The 26,753-nt window shown below is 33.5% G+C and overlaps 1 protein-coding gene and 1 pseudogene across 1 annotated transcript; both read right to left on the minus strand.

Moving 5' to 3' along the window:
• Positions 1-1,725: 1,725 nt before the first annotated feature.
• On the minus strand, positions 1,726-16,689 carry LOC110643318 (nucleobase-ascorbate transporter 7-like; annotated as a pseudogene).
• Positions 16,690-21,864: 5,175 nt separating this feature from the next.
• On the minus strand, positions 21,865-26,262 carry LOC110647906 (uncharacterized). Its single transcript, XM_058138143.1, has 5 exons — positions 25,971-26,262; positions 25,674-25,832; positions 25,496-25,576; positions 22,413-22,536; positions 21,865-22,329 (listed from the first exon to the last, which is right to left on the minus strand). Exons 1-5 carry the CDS (start codon positions 26,096-26,098, stop codon positions 22,282-22,284), a joined length of 540 nt encoding a protein of 179 aa, XP_057994126.1. The 5' UTR covers positions 26,099-26,262; the 3' UTR covers positions 21,865-22,281.
• Between the last annotated feature and the right edge of the window lie 491 nt (positions 26,263-26,753).

Below are 26,753 nucleotides of genomic sequence, written 5' to 3' on the forward strand. Positions count from 1 at the left end.
CGGACAAAGAAAAGTATCAAATATCATGAAGCAAGGATTGATTCCAGAGAACCTTACGCATTGTGTATATGATAACAGGGGCTAATTTCAACAATGTTCACTTAAGTATTGACTGATCGCCATTATGTTTATCAAAGAAAACATCATTCCATGAAAATAATCCAACTGTGCTAAAATTACAATTGGACCGTTTGAACCGGCTACTTCATGTCTCCCGGTAACAAGCATGCAGATAGCAGGTAAGCTATTAGAACTTCGAGTGATGTTATAGACATGTCATTTAGTGTAGGAGGTGATAATCATTTAGTGTAGGAGGTGATAAAGAAATTAAAATATTCATAAGATGGCTGATGAAGCTGATATGGGATAAAAAGGTGAACGTGAGGATGAATTGCATGATCCTGACTATGATTTGAAAGATATGGATGAAGACCTCATAAAATTCACAGAAAAGGCAAAAATACAACTCATAGGAAGAGAGGGAGGCCTCCTCGTTGACAATGTGAGGAGGAATCTTCAGCAGATGCTGGTGTTAAAGTTAAGGTTAATGAAGAAGGTAGTGACTAGGCTCCATCTGATAAGTTAGCAAGTGGGTCAGACTCAAATGGTGAGATTCAGGACAGGGTAAAATGGCATGAATTTGTTGGAGAGATATATGATTGAACCAAACTTAAAGAGTTAGGGATGAAATTTCGAGACATGAAAGAATTTAAAGAGGTAGTTAGGAACTACAACATTAAGCATAGGTTTGAAATACTAATTAGACCTAATGATTAATAAAGTGCTAATGCCAAGTGTAAGAGGAGATGTGGCTCGAGAGTTTAGGCATCTCATATGTCCTAAGATGACCCCACTGTGCAGATAATAGCATACAAGTTTACTTTAAGTTAGTCAGCACCCGCCATGCCAAGAGCCACCGGAAAATTGACCAAGAAGTCAACAGCCGGAGAATGTCAGGCCACATTTTGTCATTCCAAGTCTCGATTGCAAGCCACCACTCCCTTTGACTCCATTGCCAAAAATGCAAACACAACCCAAACAGCTACATCCCCAACACACATCTCCGCAACTTCCATTACCACCAAAGTATACATCCCCAAACTCCCCTCTTCCACCAAGGCATACACCCCAACCCCTCTCCTCTCACCAGATATCAAGCATCAAAGAATCCATGAGGTCCGCCACCCTTCTACAATATGCTTTTAAGTCAATGCCCTCAAAGAATGCAGCAACTAACACCTCATCCCCAAGTAAATCCAAAAATTCCAAACCAACAACTCCCACCAGATCATTTACCAGGCTTGCAGCCAGAGGAAGTGTACCTAATTTCAAGTTTTGAACTTATGTTGAATCTTGTATCTTTTCTGAATTCCAACAATGCAGGCCATGACTTAGTAAATATATAGCTTATTCAGGATGATCATCAGTGAGATAATACTGGAGTTTTACACTAATTATGATTGTATTTTGACGGATGGATGGATGGGCATATTTTGTAAATTAGGCACTTTCGGTTTTGATTGCCTAATTATTGTGAAAATCATGTGGCTGGCATTAAGGGCACTTTTTGTTTATTTTGGTCTCTTTTTATTATCACAGGCAGTTTGAAATTACCTCCAATATTTGGCCCTTCCAAGCATTAGCCCTAAATAGGCGCATATCCAAAATAGGACATCATGCACACTGAATGCTGCATAAATGAGATAAAAACACAACACAAGCAGAGAAGAACCAGACGAATAGTAATTTTGCTTTTACGTTAATTCAGTAACACCTTCAAATATCTGAGATCCATGTGAAGAAAAATGATAGTTAGAAGAAATGTGTTAAAACAAGTATTATACATTTATATCACCAAGTTCTTGTTCTCTTAGATCTGATAACAGAGGGAAAAAGAAGCAGAACAAGATTCATGCTACAGTGTAGTGCCAGCAATAAGACAACTGGGGGCAAATGCTGAGCAAGCAACTCCAAAATTATATGTTCCAACATCACGCAGATGGGAAGAACTTGTTGAGATTGAAAGGCAGGGAATAGAACTCTTCACTTCTTGTGTCTGTCTTGTAGGACCGGAACTTGTCCCACCAATTCATACCTCTATCTTTCCTTGTTGCATTGTCTTTTCGGTGCAATGTAAGGTCCAAGAAGAATGCCAATATGCCAGCAACAAAAGCCTCTGATGAAAATGGCACATTTATCATGTTGTTGAACTGCCATAACATAAAGAATAATGAGCCCTCAAGGAACAAAACCAAGTTGCAAAATGCTTGTTGCTGTTAGTAATGAAGATGAGGCACATTTGGTTACCCATCTTGCTCCAGTGTGGACTGGGCCATAACCATTAATAGCTGTGTACTCGTTGAAGTATTGTGGTATTGATAAGCCCATGAAAATAGAGAATCCAAGAATAAACTTTGTCCTGAAGCTGTTTAAGTTACAGAACTGAAGGAAACTGAGACCTCCTGAACCTGCTCATGTGTCATGAAAGAGCATAAATTGCCCGACATTGAACTGAATTATGACAATAAAAGATTGCAAAATTTGAGAGGACGCACCAACATATGCAAAGAAAAGGCAATATAGAGCTGCAACAATTGGAGCTGGAATTGAAGCAAAGACGGCACCAAATTTCCCTGGATAACCAAGCATGAGAAGTGAGAACCATATGTAGATTTAATATAGAATGACACAGAGAATCAATTATTTACTAACCAAGAATGGAAAAGAAGATCATAAACCCCGCTGATATTTGTACAACCCTTCAGCTGCCAACATGCGTTAGTGCTAATAAACCAGCATTTTCCCTGCAATTAAAGTTTTTCAAGCCAATTTGAAGAATAAATAAATGGAGAATTTGGTTGGAGAAGAATAAGTTGTTATTTGTAAATAAAAAGAAGATATTATTGCACATGCATCTTACACAGATACCGATGATCCACTCCCAGTTCCAAATATCCCAGAGAAGAGAATTCCAACTCCCTGGGATGAGGATAAAAGAAATTTTGGTTAAACAGTCAATCATAATTGCAATTGAAGAAATTGTACAAGTTTAGCCATTACAAATCCAACAAGATCCTATTTTCAGCTATGTTACTTAATGGATGCAGGTAACAAAAAGGGAAACAAATTATTGATTGTATCTATAGAAATTTAGGCCTTGATTGACATCAATAGAAATTGAATTTGACATAGTATTTTATCCACCTTGTCTTTAAGCATGTGTGCAGTGAGCAGAAAGGTGCCAAAGCCAGAGAAAAAAACATAAACAATCACAAAACGTGTACCTGCCAACCAACACCACGACTTAGTATAGAAGGTGGCAATGGAGTGGCACTTGCATATCTTGACACGGCAATGAAAGCACCAGTGGACTGTTAATCATAGAAAGAGTAAGCAAGCAAATTTCAGTGGATAGTGAATGAATATAATGAGTTCAATCAAACTCCTATAAAGTAATAGCTATTAGAAGGATGTTGGACTTGTTGTGTTCAGAACAGTGAAAAGATTATGACAGTACAGAGATTCTAGAAATTTATTAAGTTCATTGAAGAACAAAAAGACAAAGTTCTCCAGGCCTTACAACACATAAATCTAGATATGTTAATTGGTATAGATCCTGTTCCCACAACTATGAGCTCAGTTATAAAAAAAAAAAATTCCCACTAAATGAAATAGTAGCAACTTCAAGTTTATTAATACATCAAAAAGCCATAAGCATGAGTGAAATCAAACCTCTACAAGAGAAACAAATGAAGCAGCCATCATCGCAAAGGCCTCTCCAGCATCAAAAGTAGCAGCTCCCCATTGGAAAGGATATGGAACTCGTATCCTATATAAAAAGTGTTAACAACACAAATGAGGATCAGCAAGAAACAAAAAAGGAATTCATAGTTTCGTGTTTATATATATATATATATATAAGAAAGCAACCAACAACATTAAGTAGTGCCATCAAACTGGTATATCAGCATTATCTCTCCAGATGACCATAACAGCCGTCACTCCAACAACAATAACCACTACTCATCCATGTACAATATCAAGATCTCATCACCTCTATGTGCCGATAGAAAGAAATTCAAGAAGGACCATACCATGGGGCAGCACCTACAATCCCTGCACGATCAGTTCGGCAGCTTATTTGAGTTTTCGGTCCTGAATTTTCATATGCTCCACCAACAGTAAGGAGGTGAGCATAAATCTACACAATAACCACCGAGAATATTACGGCAAAGAGACCAAATACAGTCCTCTCCCCCCGTGTCAAATGAGGTAGATACTGCAAGAACTCATCAAGGTTCTATTTTTACAGAACTTTCATCTAAGATAAGACCAACTGTTGACATTATCTGCAGTGCCCCATTGAAAAGTGAAAGAAGAGATAAATATGCAAAACAATATTCCATTATACCTGTGAGAAAATAACTAGAAAGATGATCTGTGGCAGTCCAATCTCCACACATTTCGTAAGCTAGTAATACAAAAACCCAGGTCAATACTGAGTAGTGTAGATGGGGGTAAGGGGTTAAGGGATAAAAATGTCATCTACAAATAGTAGCACAAAACAATTTAAGAAGGGAAGCCTAAATACATACCAGAGGAAAACCAAATTCATAGAGCCCAAAACCAGATAAAGCAACCAAAGGAACAGCAGATAATGGGCTTAAGAACCTGGCAGAGTATAAAGAAGCATAAATTTTTTAACATTAGCTTAAGCAGATTCTTCACTATTACAAAACCAAGACTGAAATGTCTAACTGTAGAGATTTTACTGTTCTCGGACCAATATCTACTAATGGCATAATAAGTTTTGTATGACATGAAAAGGAGAATTGGAATTCACATTCGAAGTAAAGACAAAAAACTATATAAGAGATGAGACCCTGAATGAGCATATACAATTTCTTTGTGCAGCAGAACTGAACAACATAGAAGTGATGGAAATCAGGTTGGTAGTCAAGTCCATGAAACAAATGCAAAATTCAAGAATTGATCAACACATAAGAGCTGGAAATCAGGACCATGAACTTAGACAAAAATCAAGGAAATCAGGACCAAAAAGCTACCTACACATTCAATATATATCCTGAAACAAAATTCATGCATTGGAATTAAAAGAGAGTGTTGTCACAAACAACTATCTGAGATAATAAAATGATATATAATAAACCTTGCAACATTACGCCAAAGGCCACTGAAGCCAACAACAATCTGTAAAGTTGAGGCAACAATGAGAGAACCTTGAATTCCACGCATTATCTTTTCAAATTTCTGTATGAACATTTTAAAGGAGCCGAATCAGTATCATATTAGAGTTGATCTGATAAACAATAAAAGGCAAAATCCAAATGACAAAGGTTCCTGTGAGTAGCCTCCTGGGAACTCAAAATGTCACTGTATTGACCAGCCAAAACAATCGAAATGGTGGTTGGCAAATGGGTATAAGAGCCTCCAATTACTGCAGGTAGGCGGGTACCAAACAGTGTTTGGAACAATGTATTCAGTCCAGCCACAAATAGTGTTGACTGAAATGTGATTTTTCCTTAATACTTAGTTGCTTAATTTTATGCTGGAATTTGTACTGAAAATGCATTTTTTACTTAAGTATTTTTGCAGCAGTGTTAGGTAACTTTTTACCATACTTCCAGCCATGTTTTGCTTATTTTTTAGTTGCTAGAGAAGTTAGTTTTTTGTAATCAGTGTAAACAACTCTCTCATGCCTATTTTATGAATGAAATTCTAGCTCTCAGTGTAAGGGGGTTCTGCTGAAGAAGATTTTTGTTTTTTCTTCTGTTTTGCTTTGGCTTTTATTTCTCTGTTCTTGAGAATTCATTTTTCTGCTCAAAATTCAACAGTGGTATCAGAGCTTCTCATGATCTTTGAGGGCCTGTGATTGAGAGAAAACAAGTGAGAATCCCATTTACAAAAGAACCAAAACACTAGAAAGTTGAGAGAGATGGCTTCAAGTGGATACTCTGCTCCACCTCCTCCTGTATTTTCTGGAGAAGGTTACTCTATTTGGTCTGTGAAGATGAAGGCTTATCTCAAAGCCTTTGACCTGTGGGAAGTCACTGAAACTGGAAGGCAACCAGGTCCCTTAAGGGAAGATCCCACTCTTGCTCAGTTGAAAGCACATAGTGAGGAGTGTGCTAAAGGGTTTAAGGCTTTGTCTTGTATACATTCTGCTGTCTCTGATGTTATTTTTACAAGAATTATGGCTTGTGAAACTGCAAAGCAAGCTTGGGACAGACTTAAGGAGGAGTTCCATGGAAGTGAAAGCTCAAAGCAAATGTCAGTGCTGAATTTAAGGAGGGAATTTGAGGTTTTAAAGATGAAAGAATCTGAAACTCTTAAGGAGTACACAGATAGATTAATGTCTGTGGTCAATAAAATCAGATTATTGGGTGAAGATTTACCAGATAAAAGGGTTGTGGAGAAGGTTCTTGTAAGTCTACCTGATAGATTTGAGCCTAAGATCTCATCCTTGGAAGATTCAAAGGATTTGAGTAAGATCACCTTACCTGAACTTATAAATTCCTTGCAAGCCATTGAGCAAAGAAGAATTATTAGACAAGAAGATGCTTCTGAGGAGGCATTTGTTGCCAAACAGAAAGGGAAGCAAGTGATGGAGGTTAAGAAAGGTTCAAAAGAGAGAGACAACAAAGGGAAGCAACCTGAAAGTAGAAGTGAGGCTGTCAAGAAGAGCAGATTTCCACCTTGTCCAACTTGTAAAAAAACAAATCATCTGGAGAAGGATTGTTGGCAGAAGAATGGTGTAAAACCCATACAATGTCACTATTGCAAAAAATATGGCCACATTTCAAGAGATTGCAGAATCAAGCAAAGTAAAGCTCAAAAACAACAACAGGGCCAGCAAGCAAATTTTACTGATGATCAACCAAAGCAGCAAGAAGATCATTTGTTCATGGTTTCTCAATCATGTAGAGCTATTGATAAGTTTATTTGGTTCATTGATAGTGGTTGTACAAGTCACATGGCTAGAGATGAAAGCTTATTTACCTCCTTAAACAGATCAGTGAAAACAAGTGTCAAGATGGGAAATGGAGAGATGGTTCAGGCTATGGGCAAGGGTACTGTTGCTATGCAAACAAAGAAAGGTACTAAGCATATTTCTGATGTTCTCTACATTCCTAGCTTAGATCAAAATTTATTGAGTGTTGCTCAGATGATGAAAAAAGGTTATTCCTTGTCTTTCAAAGATTGTTGGTGTCATATTTACGATTCCAATAATTCTAAAGTAATGGAGGTTAAAATGGTTGATAATAGCTTTCCTCTAATGTCTGGCAATGGTACTGATCATGTATTTACAGCTGCATCTGATGATTCTTGGCTATGGCACAAAAGATATGGGCATTATAACTTGAATTCTTTGAAGTTTATGCAATCTCATGATATGATTAAAGACATGCCTGTTATTTCTAATTGTGATGAGGTATGTTCTAGTTGTCAATTTGGAAAATTGCATAAACAATCATTTCCCAAGAATCAAGTTAGAAGAGCTACTAAGAAATTAGAAATTGTACACACTGATGTATGTGGCCCTATGAGTGTGCTTTCTTTGAGCCAAAACAAGTACTTTGTGTTGTTTATAGATGACTTGACTAGAATGACTTGGGTGTATTTTCTAAGTAGCAAGGGTCAAGTTTTTAGTGTTTTTAAGAAATTTAAAGCTTTGGTTGAGAAGCAAAGTGGCTATGTTATTAAAAATTTGAGGTCTGATAATGGGAAGGAGTACACCTCAAATGAATTTGACAAATTTTGTGAGGAAGCTGGAATACAACATCAATTATCAGTGCCTTACTCACCTCAACAGAATGGAGTTTCTGAGAGGAAGAACAGAACAGTTGTTGAGATGGCTAGGTGTATGTTGAAAGAGAAAGAGCTACCAAAGATGTTTTGGGCTGAGGCTGTTTACACAGCTGTGTACTTGTTGAATAGACTTCCTACTAGAGCAGTGGAAAGAAAAACTCCAGTTGAAGCATGGTTTGGATCAAAGCCTTCTGCAAGTCACTTAAAGGTCTTTGGATCAATATGTTACATGCTTGTTCCTGATGTCAAGAGAATCAAGCTGGATGATAAAGCAGAATTGGGCATCTTTCTGGGTTATGCAGCCACATCCAAGGGTTACAGAATTTACAATGTGAAAACAAAGAAGGTGGTTGTTAGTAGAGATGTCAAATTTGATGAAGGAGCCTACTGGAACTTTGAAAAAGAGCAGGTTGTTGGAGTAACAAATTCAGTTCAGCAAAGAGTTGATTCAGAAAGTTCTAGCAATGAATGTGTTGAGTCTGAAAAAGAGTACAACTCTGATGGTGAAGCACATGTTCCTAAGTTCAAGTCTCTTTCAGAGATTTATGAAAGCTGTAATTTAGTTGTGTCAGAACCTAGCAGCTATGAAGAAGCTTCACAAGTTGAAGAATGGCAACATGCTATGAAGGAAGAAATTGCAGCAATTGAGAAGAATGGAACCTGGGAATTGACTTCCAAACCAAAAGGAAAAAATGTAATTGGTGTAAAATGGGTTTACAAAACTAAAGTTAATCCTGATGGTTCTATTTTTAGATATAAAGCTAGACTTGTTGTTAAGGGTTATGCTCAACAACCAGGGGTGGATTATGGAGATACATTTGCTCCAGTTGGTAGGCATGATACCATTAAATTATTGTTGTCTTTAGCAGCTCAAAGAGAATGGCAAGTGTTTCACTTGGATGTCAAATCTGCATTTTTGAATGGTTTGTTAACTGAAGAAATTTATGTGCAGCAACCTGAAGGATTTGAGGTGCAGGGTCAAGAAGACAAAGTGTATAAGCTGAAAAAGGCTCTTTATATTCAAGCAAGCTCCTAGAGCTTGGTATGCAAGAATTGACTCACATTTGATCCAAAATGGATTCAGGAGGAGTGAGAATGAACCAACCTTGTATGTGAGTGGTGATGGAGATGACTCTCAGCTGATAGTGTCACTTTATGTTGATGATATGTTAGTGACAGGTGGAAATTTTCAGTTATTGAATGATTTTAAACTGAAAATGCAAACTGAGTTTGAAATGTCTGATTTGGGGAGTATGAGTTACTTTCTTGGTCTAGAAATTGAGCAAGGTACTGAAGGAATCTTTGTCTCTCAAAGAAAATATGCTCTTGAAATATTAAAAAGGTACAATATGGATAAATGCAAATCTGTTGCAATTCCTCTAGTTGTGAATGAGAAACTTAGCAAGGAAGACGGAGCTGAGAAAGCAGATGCTTCAATGTATAGAAGTTTAGTTGGTAGTCTGCTATACTTGACTGCATCAAGGACTGATTTAATGTATTCAACTAGCTTATTATCCAGATTTATGCATTCACCAAGTCAAGTGCATTTAGCTGCTGCTAAGAGAGTGTTGAGATACTTGAAAGGTACTACTGATTATGGTATATGGTTTCTAAAAGGAAGATCTGTCAAACTTGAAGGCTATGTGGATAGTGATTGGGCTGGGTGTGTTGATGATTCAAAGAGCACATCAGGCTATGTTTTTTTTCTAGGTTCAGGTCCTTTCTCTTGGAATTCTAAGAAACAAGAGGTGGTGGCTCAATCTACTGCAGAAGCTGAATATATTTCAGCTGCTGCTGCTGCAAACCAATCAATTTGGCTTAGGAAGCTGTTGAAAGATTTGGGAATAGAGCAATGTGAGCCTACGGTTATTTGGTGTGATAACAAATCTGCAATTGCCATTGCAAATAATCCTGTTCAGCATGGAAGAACTAAGCACATCAAGGTGAAGTTTCATTTCCTAAGGGAGGCTGTAAAGAATTCAGAGATTAAGCTGCTGCATTGTAGGTCTGAAGAACAACTTGCTGATATACTTACTAAAGCTTTGACCAAGAACAGGTTTGAAGAGCTGAGGAAAAAGCTTGGAGTATCAAGGAAAAATCTCAAGGAGGAGTGTTGACTGAAATGTGATTTTTCCTTAATACTTAGTTGCTTAATTTTATGCTGGAATTTGTACTGAAAATACATTTTTTACTAATGTATTTTTACAGCAGTGTTAGGTAACTTTTTACCATACTTCCAGCCATGTTTTGCTTATTTTTTAGTTGCTAAAGAAGTTAGTTTTTTGTAATCAGTGTAAACAACTCTCTCATGCTTATTTTATGAATGAAATTCTAGCTCTCAGTGTAAGGGGGTTCTGCTGAAGAAGATTTTTATTTTTTCTTCTGTTTTGCTTTGGCTTTTATTTCTCTGTTCTTAAGAATTCATTTTTCTGCTCAAAATTCAACAAATAGCAAGGTTTGAATCATCTTCGCTTTCTCTTCCTAAAACAGACTTGGTATAAATAAGCAAAAGATCTGTACAAGTGAAATAAGAAGCAACACAGGGCAGAAAGTCTGGCTATTAAAGCTTACATTTCCTCCTCCCATCTGGGGAACTAGAGTAGTGGGTATAAGCACGGTTGTCCCAAGCATTACCAAGTAGTGTTGGAAACCAAGTAGAATTGCCTCAGCTGCATTTTAGAAATAACCCCAAAATACAAACTCATCAAATGAACAAACAAATACATCTTAGAATACAAAATAAATGTGATCTAAGTGGGTTCCATTCAAACCCACTGCCAAAAATGGAAAGACAGCGAAAGAAAAATGGGAATTCCACATGATCAAATAGTGAGGTATAAATGAATTCCAATCTTCCATACAAATAAAATAAAATATGAAGCAATCAGAAAGCAACAACATTAAAAGATAAGAAAAAAAAAATGCGTTCTAAAAAAAAAGCATTCTACTTGAGAATATGGGATTCAAATAAAAACACGTTTAGCGCAAACAGCGAATAAATTAAATAAAGCAAACTGAGAACGACGTCATGTCAGAGTTCACAGTTTAGTCTACAGCACAAATTCGCGTTGATTGTTGAAGAAACAGTGGATTTATAGACAACTATAGCAAAATGGCTCATGAATCATGATTATCAAGACCAAAACACTTTTGATTATACTATGCTTAATGATTAATCAGACTAATAGTATATTTTGGCCCAATCAGAAAAATAACTCAAGGATAAGTGTAAAAACCAAGAGAAACAGAAGAAGAAAAGTATTTGAGGCTTAGAAGAATTGTATATTAATTGTTTTAAATACAGAGATTACATTGCTTTATATAATATTTCTAAATCCTAACAATAGCTATAACAGAAAGATAACCAAAAGATCTACAAGATTACAACAAAGATAATAATGCAGAGTATATCGGAAAAGATAACCAAAAGATCTACAAGATTACAACAAAGATAATAATGCAGAGTATATCGGAACGGTGGTTACGTAGTTTCACTAATTCCCTCCCTCATGGTGGAAGAGTTCGCTTGTCACGAAGAAAAGAAATGGTCCCTTTGCCAATGGCTTTGTAAGAATATCCGCTATCCGAAGAGCTTATAAAGCGAATAGTAATTGTGCCATTTTGAACTTGTTCTCTAACAAAATGATAGTCAAGGGCCACATGTTTTGTTCTGGAATGAAGAACAGGATTAGACGACAAGTAGACTGCCCCAATATTATCACACCATAATGAAATTGATAACTTATGGCCATAACCAATTTCACATAACAGAACGAGCCATAAAGCCTTAGTGATTAGCTAAAGCTTTATATTCACTTTCGCTGACGATCTGGTTGCTTTTAGAGGACCAGAAACTAAATTTTTGCCAAAATAAATCAAATAGCCACCGTTGAACGACGATCATCCCCCAATCACTATCCAAAACAATGGAAGTGAAAATCAGACTAGGTGTTATAAATAACCCATATTTACTTGTTAGTATCAAGCAATCTCTTAACACCGCCAATGTAAAATCATGGAGAGTGCATGAATTGTGCCAATTTGTTGACGGAGAAAGCAATATCAGTCTCACAAAGTCATATACTCAAAGCACCGAGGACACGCTGGATAACATGTGGCATCGGACATTTTTTCACCCATCAACTTACTAAGATTCGGAGTTGTCGATAGGAGTAGAAAATGGTTTTGCAAACATATTATGATTACTAAGAATGCCTTCAAGATATTTCTCTTGAGATAACAAGAAACCATCATTAATCCGACTTGAATGCCCAAAAATAATGCAAGTCACCCAAGTCCTTCACAGAAACACAGAACCCAATTGTTGAAGTAACTCATTGGAATTGGAACAAGTTAGAATTATGTCGTCCACATAAATCAAAATAAAAAACTTCAAGGAACCACGACATAAATAAAAAAGAGAATTATCAGCTTTGGATTGCTTGAACCCCAATGAGAGAAGAAAGGTAGTTAACCGCATAAACCATTGACGAGGGGCCTGCTTTAACCCATATAAAGACCGTTGAAGCTTACAAACATGATCGAAACGACGAATTTGTAAAACCCCATATATACCTCGCCATGAAGAAAGCCATGAAGAAAAGCATTGGATATGTCAACTGCTTAATGGACCAATGTGAAGAAACAAAGAAGAGAAAGTATCGTCCGGATTTGTAAATTTAATTAGAGAAAAAGTTTCTTGGTAATCAATACCACACCTATGAATACCCTTTGGCTACCAAACGAGCCTTGTAACGATCAATGGTTCCATCAGCATGCCGTTTAATTCGAAAAATCCACCGATTGCCAATAACATTCTTGTTCAATGGTCGGGGAACCAAAGACCAAGTCTGATTTTGAGTAAGAGTAGAAAGTTCATCCTGCATCGCTACCCTCCATTCTGCATATGGTATAGCTTGTTTAACTGTGTTAGGTTCAGTCACTAAATAGTTTGGTTTTGTGTTGATGACATAGGCAAATTTCTTTGGTTTTGGGTTGGGTCGTAGGAGCATAGGATGTGTTCTAATTGGCTGAGTTACTGGTGGTGTGACGGGTTCAGTAGTAACAAGAGGTATAAGACTTAGGCCGACATTAGTGGATGAAGTGTCAACTGGTAATTGGGTTTGAGGAGTCCGGGTAAGAATTGGAGATGATGGCAAGGTGGGTGCATGTGGGTGAGAGGTTGGAGTTATGATTTGTGAAGGGGAAGATAAAGGTGAAGAAACATTACCTGAAGAGGATACTGATGCCAAGACTTGTGAAGGAAGTGCAGCACTAGTAATATTAAGCCATGGTTCTTGAATAGGACGTGGAACAGGAATGGAAGAAGATAAATCGGCATATGGAAAAATAGTCTCATGAAGTTTGACATGCCTAGCTAAATAGACTCTATTATTTTTAACATCAAGACAACGAAAAGCACAATGATTAGGACTTAAGCCTAGATTGACACATTGAACGCTCTAAAAGAAAATTTATTTTTATTATATGGACGCAACAAAGGAAATATAGCACAACCAAAAGGTTTAAAAACTGAGTATTTTGGATTCTGAAGATGTAACATTTGATATGGTGATTTTTGTTGAATGACATGGCTAGGAAGAACATTGATTAACATAGCACTTTGCTCTAAAGCAAAATTCCAAAAACGTTTGGGCAAGTTGGCATGAGCCAAAAGAGTAAGAGTAGTATCAACCAAATGCCGAATTTTCCGTTCTGCAATACCGTTTTGCTCATGGGTATAAGGACAAGCAATGCGATGAATAATACCATTAGAGGTGAAGTATTTATACAATTATAGATACTCACCACCCCAATCAGAATGAAAAGCACGAATTTTGGTATTAAATTGACGAATAACCATTTGCTCAAATTGAAGAAAGGTATTATAAACATCACTCTTATTTTTCAAGAAATAAACCCATGTGAAACGTGTATAATCATCAACAAATAGAACAAAATAAGAATGACCATGAAAGGATTTAACAGGGGCAGGACCCCAAACATCCGAATGTATTATTTGAAATGGAGAAGAACTTTTATGTTCCACAGAAACCAAAGGAATACGAGAAAGTTTCCCTAACAAACAACTAGAGCAAGGCTTTAAATTACTTGAAGAACTAGAAAGTAAATTTGATTTAACTAAAGCAGATAACTTGTCACGATTCGGATGACCTAAACGGACATGCCAATCATCCATGGTGGGTAATCAGAGCGCATGGCTTGTTTTGAAAATCTTAATGCATACACTCCATCTTCAGTCCTTGCATCGCACCTTCCTCGTGCGTTGGTCCTTCACAAAGAAAAAGTAGGCCAAAACTCAAAAACAGAATTATCATTGGTGAATTTTTGAACAGATAGTAAAGGTTTAATAATTTGAGGAACATGAAGGACATTAAACAAACGAAAGGAACCAGATGCAGAAGGAAGAGTTGCGTTACCAGTATGAGCAATCTGTAAACCATTACCATTACCTACTTGCAGATTATCATTGCCATTATAATCACTATATGTGCTCAGTGATTGCAAATCTGGAGTAATATGATAATTAGCAGCAGTGTCTGGATACCATGTTTGCGGTAGAAGAGATGGAGCCGCAACATAATTTGCCTGAGGATTAAAAGGTCGAGCCTGATAAGGACGAGGCTGACTTTGAACAAACTGCCCCGATTGTCCAGAATAATTCCGTTGAAAACGCCGACGACAAACATTGGCGATGGTTTGCCATTACAGATTTGACAAGGTCCCCTTGGCCTATTACCTCCAGATTGATTATTACGATTACCACCATTATTACGATTCCGATTTGTTGCATCTGATGTATTAGAGAAAGGAGAAGCAGAGGAGTTTCGAACAACCATATTTGCTTGTGGATATGAGAGACTTTGAAGAAGAACTTCATGTGCAACCAACTGACCATGTAATTCATAAAAGGAGACAGGTTCTGGCCTGATATTTAAAGATGTAATAATGGAATGGTAATCAGCTCCAATGTTGCGATAAATGATAGCATTAAATTCGGCAGGGGAGAGAGGTTTCCTACAAAGAAAGCTCATCAGCCAAGGCTTTGGCTTTGTTGAGAAATTGAGAAACAGTTAAATCATCTTTCTTAAGAGATTGAAGTTCAATATGTAATTGCAGTTGTCGATTTTGGGATAAAGCACCAAAGGATTGTTCTAATGCTTTCCAAACCTCTCGAGAAGAGTTAAGACCAATCACATACGGGAAAATTTCTTCCGTAGTTTACAAAAATCCAATATATTAACATTTTGTCTTTGCGAAACCGTATATCATAGTCCTGGATTGGGTTCCATAATTAAAGGATCAAGAGCAGAAGGCTTTGTAGATGGTGGTACCGCAACCATCAATGATTCCTTGAAGATTTTGATAGTTTAGAATTGGGAAATTGTGTCTTCCGAGCTAAATAATTCTTGGGGGTTAATTTGACTGAAAAAGAATGATTTGTAGTAGATACGAGAGAGGTAGGTAATGATGGGATAGAAGGAGTCAAGGAAGATGTAGTAGATATGACAGATGTAGGTAATGATGGGATAGGAGGAGTCAAGGAAGGTGTATTGGCCATGGCTCTGATACCATGTAAAAACCAAGAGAAACAGAAGAAGAAAAGTATTTGAGGCTTAGAAGAATTGTATATTAATTGTTTTAAATACAGAGATTACATTGCTTTATATAATATTTCTAAATCCTAACAATAGCTATAACAGAAAGATAACCAAAAGATCTACAAGATTACAACAAAGATAATAATGCAGAGTATATCGGAAAAGATAACCAAAAGATCTACAAGATTACAACAAAGATAATAATGCAGAGTATATCGGAACGGTGGTTACGTAGTTTCACTAATAAAGGACCTACAATACAAATAAATAAATAAATAAAAGTGAAGTAGGATGTTATGAGTAAGAGCAAAGCAGCTAGAGGGTTAGTCGAGCAATTAAATAGAGAGATTTTATTTTATTAGTATATTGTAATTACTTCCCAATTAATTATAATTACAGAGAGCAATTATAAAATCTAAAGAAATATAAATAAAAACTTAATTATAAAGAGGAAACTATGTAATACCATTAATAATTATAAATATCTCTCATCAAATATTCTCTCTCCTCATATACTCTCTCCTCTTTTCTTTTTCTTATCTATTTCTATCTCTTTCTCTCCCTATTCCTCTGTTTCAGGTTGTTATGTAACATAGGAAAATGAGGAACTCACGCCAAGGAGGAGGACTAGTAATGCAGTAGGCAATGCTAGGGAGTTGATCCTTCACTGGATGTGGTTGCAACTCTTCCTGTTTTGGCGGCGGTGCGGCTCCTCCTCCACCTCCTGCCATCCTCTCTGTCTCTCTCACGCTCTCTCTTTCCTTTCACTACTATAGTCCTTCTCGCTAGCGAACCCAAATCTCAATACAGAACTCTGATCCTGAATCTCTCTAGAAACCTCAGAAAATAACTACCAAAACCCAGACGTTTAGGAAAAAAAGACACCACCACCCTCCACACAAACGCCCAAAGAACCAGTTTAGTGGCGTATCAACAGATAAGACTGGTAAACCAAAACAGAGCAAGAAAAAAAAAAAGGCAGAGAAAACATGTACAGAGCCGAGAAGCAGAATCAAAAGGCTGGCATTGCAGTGAAAAAACGCAATATTCTACACTTTAAAGAGTGCACCCAAACACAATGAAAAACACAACCCAAGAGGTGTAAAATTTAGCTTAATAGGCTTGTTTAGAGCTCCCAAAGAAAAGGAAGAAGACCCACTTGGAGAGCCAAGTAAAATAAAAGCGAGTGTGAAGAGGCAAAGAAAAGCAAAAGAAGAGAGAGGAGACTCCCAAAGCGAGAAAGAAACCAAAACACCTATCTCTTACCCAAAGAGTCTATCTTACTTCAACTGCTTCAATTTAAACTATATTGCTAGTGTCGGTCTACTTTCTTTTCTTTCTTTCTTTCCTTCCTTCTGGAAAACGAAGAAAAGACGAGCGTTTTTTATTTTGGTGCGAGGGGATTTTGTTGCCCTGATAAGTCCTTTTATACACAATCAATCTCCTCTTCTGTCTGTCCGTCACTAGCTCTGTCGCGTTCTCTTAGCTTCTGGCTTTGGGTTTCGCTTGACACTTCATACTGAGCTGTTCACATCTTGTAGAAACCATATGATCTCTTGGGAGTCAAAATTGCACCCATGCATGATCTGTTTTGGATTTTCTTTTTCTTTTCTTTTTCCTTTCTTTTTCCTTTGTATCTTAAAGAATTTGAATCTTTAACAGCAAAACTACTTATCCCTCAGGCTCAGCCACTGCTTCTAAAGAACAGTGCATCATATCCTATAGTATAAGCTAGCACCACCATGTGCTGCTGTAGTTCTAAGCATGGCCTTTCTTATATAGAAACAAAGCATGATTCAAAATAAATATTACACAATAATGGTTTTGATTATTATGTAATTTTAAAATATAAATTTTATTATTTAAAGAAATAAATTTAAAATATTACTAAATTTGTTCATAATCAAAAGCAAAAATATAAACATAATTTTTTTTAGTTGGATTGAGGGAGCATGACTCTTTAATCGTATTATTCTATCTTTCAGAAAGAAAAGAACTTAAATAAAAAATATTTAATAGCTACACATTTATAAATAATTTTTATCCGAATGCGTGCAAGAGACAGTCAAGTGAAATTTAATATACAAAATGCAGGAAAAGAATTTGATCGATGAACAGCAACCTTCTGTAATGTCAGAGGAGCCATTATCGCAACACACAGGAGAGTAGGTTATAAGAAGACAGATTGTAGAATCGTCTATCAGACATAACCAAATCATATTAAAATGGTATGATAATATAAAATTTAAAAAAAAAAATCACTGCTCACTCAAATTAAAAAGATATAAAAAAAATTAAAAATATTAAAACAACAAAATAAATAATAACTTAATATCACATATAAATTAGAGATAAATATACATTTGAATTGATTAATTTATTTATTTTTTATTCTTAATCCAAAGAAAGTTCGACAATCCACGGCCTCTATCTGTTCAATCTTTCTCCTTTTTTTGACTGCAGTGACAAGGAAGATAATGTAACCATTTGTCTCTTTTGAGTGCCATTCCTTTTTATTAGCCCTTTTAATTCTCACCCTCCACATTATCTAATTGCTGAATAATATTGGGTTAGATGCCAAATTTCAGATTTTGAGTAATATTCAGAATCTGTTTTTATTGTTTGAGAATGATTAAAAATAGAAAATAGTATAATTAGTTTTAATTTAAGTTTCATATATTTTATAGAAAATAATTTGTATATAAAAAATATTTTTTAAAAATATTTTTTATTATTTAGTTGTAATATTAAATTAATAATATGTATTGATTTCATGTATATATAAGTGTATTTATATTTTAATAATATTATTAAAATTTAAAAAATGAAAAATGACTTTCTTTTTTAAAATGTTAAAGTAATTATTTAAAAATAACTTAATTTTACCTTTAATTAGAAAAATAATTTTTATTAACTAATTTTTCTGAAGGCTCAAACACGAAAAAATGAGAAAAATATTTTTCTTAAAATAAACAAAGTCTTAATATTAAATTATTTTAGAACTGTGAAATCTTGAATTTGAATCTAAAACTAATTATATATATAAAACAATAAATATAGTTTTCTAAAGATGAAAAACAAAAACTTGCAATGATATCGACACATCCTTAGTTAGCAAATTCCATTAGTAACTATGAGTATGTTGGACTCACAAAAATATAAAATATTATTTAAAATAAAAAATAAAAATAAAATATTTTAGGTCTCATACAATTAGGAAAAACTAATAAAATCTATTAAATTAACACTAAATTAAGTCAAAATAATACGTAAAAAGTCTAATAGAATCAAAATTTTATTGAAAGGTAAAATTGAGCAAATAATTATAGTGGATAAACTCGGATTAATTTTATTAACAGTTCCTATAATAAAAATTCATCAACTTCAATTTTAGTAGTATTAAAATTTTTAAAATATCTCTCTCAATTTATATCACAATTATCTTTCTTTTTCAATCTACATTATAAAAATTTTTAAATATCAATTTAATATTTTTTTCTTTAACATTTTTGTAAAAATAATCATAATATATCATAAATTATGATTATATAAATTTTTTTTTCAAATTTTTATAGTTATTTCAAAATTTTAAATTTTTATTTATTTAAAATAAAATCATACTTTTTTAATATAATTAGTTTCGACTAAAATTCAAATTTGAAATCTCATAACTCATTAGTAATGAAAATCATTTTTTTTTAGAAATAGTATAATATTTTATAAATATTTATAATTATTTATTTAATTATTTATCTCATTAAAATTATGTAATTATTATTGTTTTCTTAAAGAATAATTAATAATATATTTTTTTTACTTGTATTACTTTTTAATTCGATTTTATGTTAATGTCTAAAGAATTCACATTTAATTTTTCTTTGATTTTATTTTAATGTAAAAAGATTTAAAATATATAATATTTTACTTTATTTTAATATATATCTAAACTCTAACCAAATATTATATATTTTTTTATAAGTTGATATTATATATAGTTTTTGTCTTTTTGTTTTATTAGCAAAATAATACATCCAATTTTAGATTATTATTAAGCACATTTTATATTAAATTGATAAAGCTAAAAATCATAATTTTTTTATATAGGGATTCCATTTTCATCTCAGATAAGGAGACCTGCAAAATCAATGATAAATAAGTTAGAGGTCCATTAGAGATACTCTCATTGAAAATCCTCTTACGCTCAAATTAGAAAGGGAATTATTTTCTGGCAACGAGAGAATAGATAGAGTATAGAACCAAAGGAGAAGGAATGAATGAGTAAGAAGAAAATGATCCCATACCTGGTGAGGCTGGTGATTATATACGATTATCCTTCCAGCAAAATTTGTGCCACCTATCATTGTCAGTGCAAACGGGGTAATTTTATGAGCTAGATACATGCATTTACTTTAGAAGTGGGACCCTATATGTGTGTTTTCTTGTAGTATGTGATATTATTGCTATTGTTTTCCTAGCGAGTGAATTTTCATTTAATGAATCGATATACATTCATTAATTAATTATAGTGAGATCTATATAATACCTATTATAATTAAGGGTCATATATATTAATTTTATTATATAATTTTTTTTACTTAAGAGTACAAATCAAACATTGACCGTTATGAGAGTGGGATATATATTTTAACTAATTATTTTATATTGTATTAATATATCAAATTAAAATTTAGTGATTTTTTTTATGTAAATTAAAGTTAATGGACACCAATAGTATATTTATCAAAATTGAGAGATGATGAAAAAAAATTAATTTGTGAAATAGTAATAATATATTATAAAAATTTTAATGATATTTAAATTAAAATTTAAAAAATTTTATAATATAAATTAAAATTAAGAGACTATAGGGAACCCGAAAAAACTCATTTGTAAACTTAATCTAATGTGTCGTATTTTTAATAATATATGAGAAAAAATGAATTTGGCAAGCCAATCGAATGATGAAATGTACTTAAAAAGTCAAAATAGACTTCAACTTACATTGAAGGCCTCACCTTTGGATAAACAGTGAAAATTGAAAGGTTAGATTCCTAACCCCGCAAGAGCAAATGAATGGAAGAATTAATTCAATTAATTAATTAACTTTAAAAAAGAGTAAAGGGCAAAAGCATGCATTGTTTGGGACACACAAATTCCTTCCCCCTTCTCTATGCATGGATTTTATATTATTATTCCCATAAATCCTTTCTCTGTTGGCATTTCTAATTAACATGAAATTTCCTTTTTTTTTAAAAAAAAAAAAAAAAAATTGTTGCAGTGCATAAAATTGTAAACGTGGTCAACCACTTATTTGTCAAATCCAAAGATGATTTGATTTGCATTAGAATTGAATAAAAGATCAAAACCTTAGAACATAATTTATCTTTTCTTAAAATTAATTTTAATTAAAATTCAAACTTAAAATTTTATAATTTTAAAAAGGAATTTAATATCATATAACTATAAAATTTTAAAAATAGACTTTCTATACAAATTCTATTTATATTTCAATGTTAGTTGATAATTGACTGTGGCTGATAAAACTATGTATAACAATTGCTAAACATTTCATAAAACTATATATTACAATTACTATATATATAATATATATATTATTGACATACATATATAATTATTAATTTATTATACAACCTATTCTTAATTTAATTATTATTTATAATATATTTACATTTATCTATTATTTTTTATGACTATAAATAATTTATTAATATAAAAATTTAATTCAGAGATACAAAAATTTTGCAATTAAGTATAATATACATAAAAATAAAATAAAATGAAATCATCTACCAATTGATACAAAAAAAAAAAAACTCCCATTTTATAGTCATTACAAATTTCAGTTGGCAAATAATCTATCAGTTATAACTGCATTTTTCAGCTACTGAAATGGTTATACCAGCTATTAACTACATTTAACAGTTAAATTAAACATTTCTTTAGTAGTAATTGAAAACTCTAATTTGAGAGAAACTTAAACAATTCATATTTATAATTTAATTCTTAAATAACCTAAACTTCCTAATTGTACTAGAAATCTAAATTAAAGATTTTAATTTCACCATTAAAAATTAAATCAATTTCCGCATCACAAATACTCTGATACCAACACTACAAGAATTTTCTATGTAGGTACAATAGCACAAGAAAAAAGAACAGCTCTAGCTTGATTCAGACAACTGACATTTAGCATTTGAGAGGATAAATCTGAGCAAAATTACGTTTTCCCAACTCTGTAGCTTCATGCTTCAATCCTCAATCACCTGTCTTACAATTTTACCATCCCATATGTCCAGAGATTATTAAAGCGCTGATTCACCCCTTAATTCTTTCTACATTAACAGATGGCAACAACATACTAGGTTGATAGAATATTCTGTAGTTATGAAAAGGAAAAAAACAACACATAACTTGCTTCATTCACACAATACATGATTTCAGAGTAATTTGGAAACTAGGAAATTACTTGTTTTGATTGTAGGGTAGCAAACTTATTTGACATGTAAGTACATAACATCTGCGAGGATAGCAGCAGACTACGAAACCAGGATTCCCTGCCATTGATTTTGCTCCAGAAGCAACATACCAAATTTGAAAATGCCAGAGGCAGCAAAATGAAGGAATAACTACTAAATAATTCCATGGTAAAAACTATATTCCTTCAATATAACTTGAGATTGTCTCAGCACAGAAACATATTTTTCTCAGTTAAGGTTGTACTAAGGCTGGGTTAAGCAACATACCCACAGCAATCCATTTGTCAAGGTACCTATCCCAACTGTAGTAGGAGTACAACGTGTACTACTCATCACTGACTGGCACCACGAGCTTGCAACCTCTTTCTCTCAAACTCGAGCTGGAAAGGAGCAATACATAAACAAATACAATTCCCAAATTGATGGATAATTCACAATTATTTCATTTTGTTGAATGCCTTACCACTTTTTTCACCCTTTCATTAGCAGCAGGCGTTCCTCCACTTACACATTCTGGGAGATATGGACTGCTAACTCTTACTTCATTCATGACTACAATGACAGTCTTGTCCCAGTGCACTGGAAGTCTGTTTATATGCAATAAGGTTGATTGTAAGAACTATGATAACGTATTAATTACTTTAAGATGCATAATTGCACCAAAACCAATTTCATAGTTTAAATATAGATGACACTACAACATTAAGGCTTATTCAGAAGCTATGAGTTGCATGCACAAGAAACAACCACCTGCATTCCTCTTTTTTTTTTTTTTTCATAGAATTTTTTAATTTGGGGTGGGTGGCGTTGTTGTGGGGTGGGGGGGTGGGGGTGTGGTTAAGGGGTGAAGGCAAGCTAGGAGACACGCATAGTTCAACAGAATGCTGTCTGATAAGAAGTTGCAGATGACACATGCTGTTTTTGGTTAATGACTCACCAAATGAGTTCATACATTTCATTATTGTACACACAGCACATCCATATCACCCAGGCTCCACAATTGCATTTAATGCAGAGGATTCAGCCAGCACAAATGACATAAATGGCAGAGCTATGAGAAGAGGATTTCACTGCCTATTACTTAATATTCAACTACATTTTTAAGGATTTCTTCATTGGATCCAACAGTGAATTTTAATGGTAATTCATATGGTTTTGTTGATTAATTATTTGCTAGTTTACAGTTAAATGAGATTTTAATTTGGGCTTATAAGTTAAGCTATGGAGAATTTGTAAGCAGGGACAGATACCACTGTAATTTCTTGCATGAACTGGAAAGTGGAGATCTAAAGAGTCTTACATGTTTTTTATTTGAACTAATGTCAGGTTTTCACAGTCGAGGTATTTTAGAATTTCAAATCCTACCAGCAAAAGGCAGAACCTCGAAGTCCCTATGAAAAACTAGGTAATATAATGATCTTACTTGACATCTGATAATGGAACCCAAAGTGATTGATTTATGTTTTGAAAGCATTAATGCCAGTTGTGAGACTTATCTTTCTTCTATGCTTATTTTTCCTCATCCTCTTCTCCAAGTTCAGCTGCTGAAGGATTTTAGGTTATTGCTCCTAGCAACTACTCCAAGACCAGCATCTTACCCTAGTTAGCGTTTAAATTCATTTCATCATCACATCAATATAAATCCTAGCTCCCACATAATTTTTCCACTCTTTCTCTAATAACTAGAACATTCACAACAAGCTGTATCTTAATATTTAGCTGCTGTTCAAAAAACCCAGCAGCTTTATCTCTTTCAATTCTTCAACTTTTGCCATCAAACTAATTATTCTTCAACCATATTCAAATCATGAACAATTTACACATTCTGCCTCAATTTAGAAACTGAAATCCCCAATTTAGTTAACCTAGGCCTTTACAAAATGCGCCAGGGTGAATTTCTCTTATTTTTCTACATTAATAAATCATTGGACTGAGACATTAAGAAGAAAAAAAGAACCATCTGAAAGTTTGATTATGCTAAAATAAGTCATCCTCTTACATTATAGGGGTGGGCTCAATTCAGGGTTTGTGAAACCCAGAATGGCACCAAAACTCAGTTCTTTTTTTTTTTTCCTCAGAACTGGAACCAAAGATACTTAGAATCGAACTAGGAACCGAGAGAACCTCAGTTCTCAGTCCCTGGTTCAAGTCTCGGTTCCTGATGACTTCATTTATAGGGTTTTAAGTTTTGTTAAGTTAAAAAACCTCAAACTACGCAGTTTTGATACATAACAATTTAGTTTAAGTTTTGAAATTAAATTAGAGTTTATTTTCTTAAATATAAATACCATTTAAATTTTAATATAATGTAATTTAACCATTAACTTAAAATATTTTAATATTTTACTTTCATATAATACAATTAATTATATATGTACATAATTAATAATATCATATTTTTTACAGAATTATAATAAAATTCACATAAAATGTTCATTCAGTTTATAGTTTTATCTTCATTACTAATTTACTTAATTTTATTAAACAAAAGATTTAATCACCTAATTACTTTTAATAAATCATTTAATTATGTAATTTAAAATGTGCCCAAGATTTGTAATAATTGTTTCGTAATATTAGGTATATGATCATGATATAATAATTAGAATATTTAACTATGAATAAAGTATAATTAAAGATAATTCTAATTTAATTGATTTAATACATTAATTATAGATTATTATGAAAAATAAAGAGAATAAGAAATAATATAAAGTCTAAATAAATTTATTATAATTTATATATATAAGATGTTTAATTGCATATAAATATATAAAGTTAATTATATTGAAAATGTATTATGTATCCAAAAGATATTGAAAAACAAATGTATAAATCAGTTTGGTATGGGTTCAGTATGATTTCCCATTTTGGTTATAGTTAAAGAACTGGAACTGTACCAACACAATAATAAAAAAAAATCAATTTGATTTCTATAGTCTAGGTTTTCTTTTCCAGTTTCGGTTCTTTTTGATTTTTAGTTCGGGGGAAACAATAACCATACAAAACCCTATTACATTATACCTTCAATTATGCGAACCACATACATCTTGTCAACAGGATTTCTACTTGACTACTTAACTATGCTAATAAATCCTTGTTCAGTAATAAATTCAAAGAGTTTGTAGACCATCTCCAGTCAAAACAATATAAAACAACTCTATAGACCATTATATCTCCTTCACCAACATCCAAATATCTACACCTAACGGCAAAAGAAAGCAACAAAAAGAGACCACAAAAGTGCATCCCAAGAAACAGTGGACAGTCAACCTAACAACATATACATTTATCCAAAAAAAAAAAAAAGAAAAAAAAACTAACAACATATTCTCCAATACATTACTAGATTAGGATCACACATGTTCGCATTTTCTATGATAATTACTCCAGATAAAAGAATTATCGAGAAAGCACCATTGTTTCCACGTTACAAGCCACTATTCTACAAACTACTATAAATGAAATTTTCAATTAATTCAATATGTAAAGCTCAACGCTGTAGCAATTTTCGTGGTCAGCATATAATAAAAGCAAGGAACATACGTCTTAGACAAAGCATCAAATATGCTCTGTGCCTCAGCGGTGACGCCCACTCCAATCCTCTCTGCCTCTGCTTCTGCCTGCCTGCAAATCAAACACCATCCCCTCAAAACGCGTCACAATTAACCCCTTAAAACACTAAATAAAGCAAAAATTACAAATCCCCAAATATCAAAATCACCTTAAAGCCAAATCCTCTCTAGCTTGAAGACTGTGGAGATCAATATAACACTTCTTGACATCAAGTGGGTCGTCGGCTTGACCCAGAAAAGAAAACTCCTTTATATAATTAGCTTTCAAGAACCTTATGTTTCTCCTAGACCCAGGTTTCGATCCCTCTTGTAACACAAAATAGTTAAGGAATTAAAGTGGTTAATAAAAAAATACAGCGCCGCTTAGAGAATTAGGGTTAAGAACTTGAGATAGAAAAGAGAAACAAAGATTAATGAGAAGTAAGCAAAGAATAAAAGGAAGGATATGAAGAACGAGGATGTTCGAGGGACGGTCGAAAGTGATGACTTGGCCGTCGAATTCTTCCCCTAATGTGGTCTTGATAGAGAGCAAGCAGCCCACCGCAAAGTCCTCGCTGCTGTTGCTACCTTCCATGGCTGCCCCCTCTCTTGATTCAGTTGCCACTTATTATCTTTGGGTATAGAATATTTGTGAGCGTTGGAATTAGTTGGCTAGATCTGGCCCATAAGCCCAATTCACTTTACGTCCAATTCCAACCATTGGCTTCAATCAAATCCTGTGAAGCCCACACTTGGAATGTTGAGAGATCACCCATTGATGAATGAGCATATTAATATAATTAGGATGGATCGAATTTTTAACCAAAAATAACTGTTCACATAAAGCGATTTTGTTAATAGGTGAAGTTTCTGATTCCAATTTCAATGAATGCAAAATGTATTAAGTTTGTAAAAATTTATTTAATGCTATTATTAGAGTTATTATTAAAAAAAAATCTTTTAAGTACATTAATTAAAATTTTTATAAATTAAATAAAAATAAATTTAATATATTTTAATTATAAAAATAATAAAAAAAATTTGATTTTCTTTTTTTGGGAAAAATTATTTTAATTTTCTAATAACATTTAAAATTATATATTTTTTTTGAAAATCGCATTTTATCTGAAACTAATGACAGAGTAGGCTAAATTGCAAGTGAGCTGCGTAATAATCCTACACGTGAACCACACTTTGCAAAGCCAAGCCATAATAGAAGCATTGGGCCTGATTTTATACAACAAAAAAAA

This window comes from Hevea brasiliensis, chromosome 2 (genome assembly GCF_030052815.1).
Source record: "Hevea brasiliensis isolate MT/VB/25A 57/8 chromosome 2, ASM3005281v1, whole genome shotgun sequence".
Lineage (NCBI taxonomy): Eukaryota > Viridiplantae > Streptophyta > Magnoliopsida > Malpighiales > Euphorbiaceae > Hevea > Hevea brasiliensis.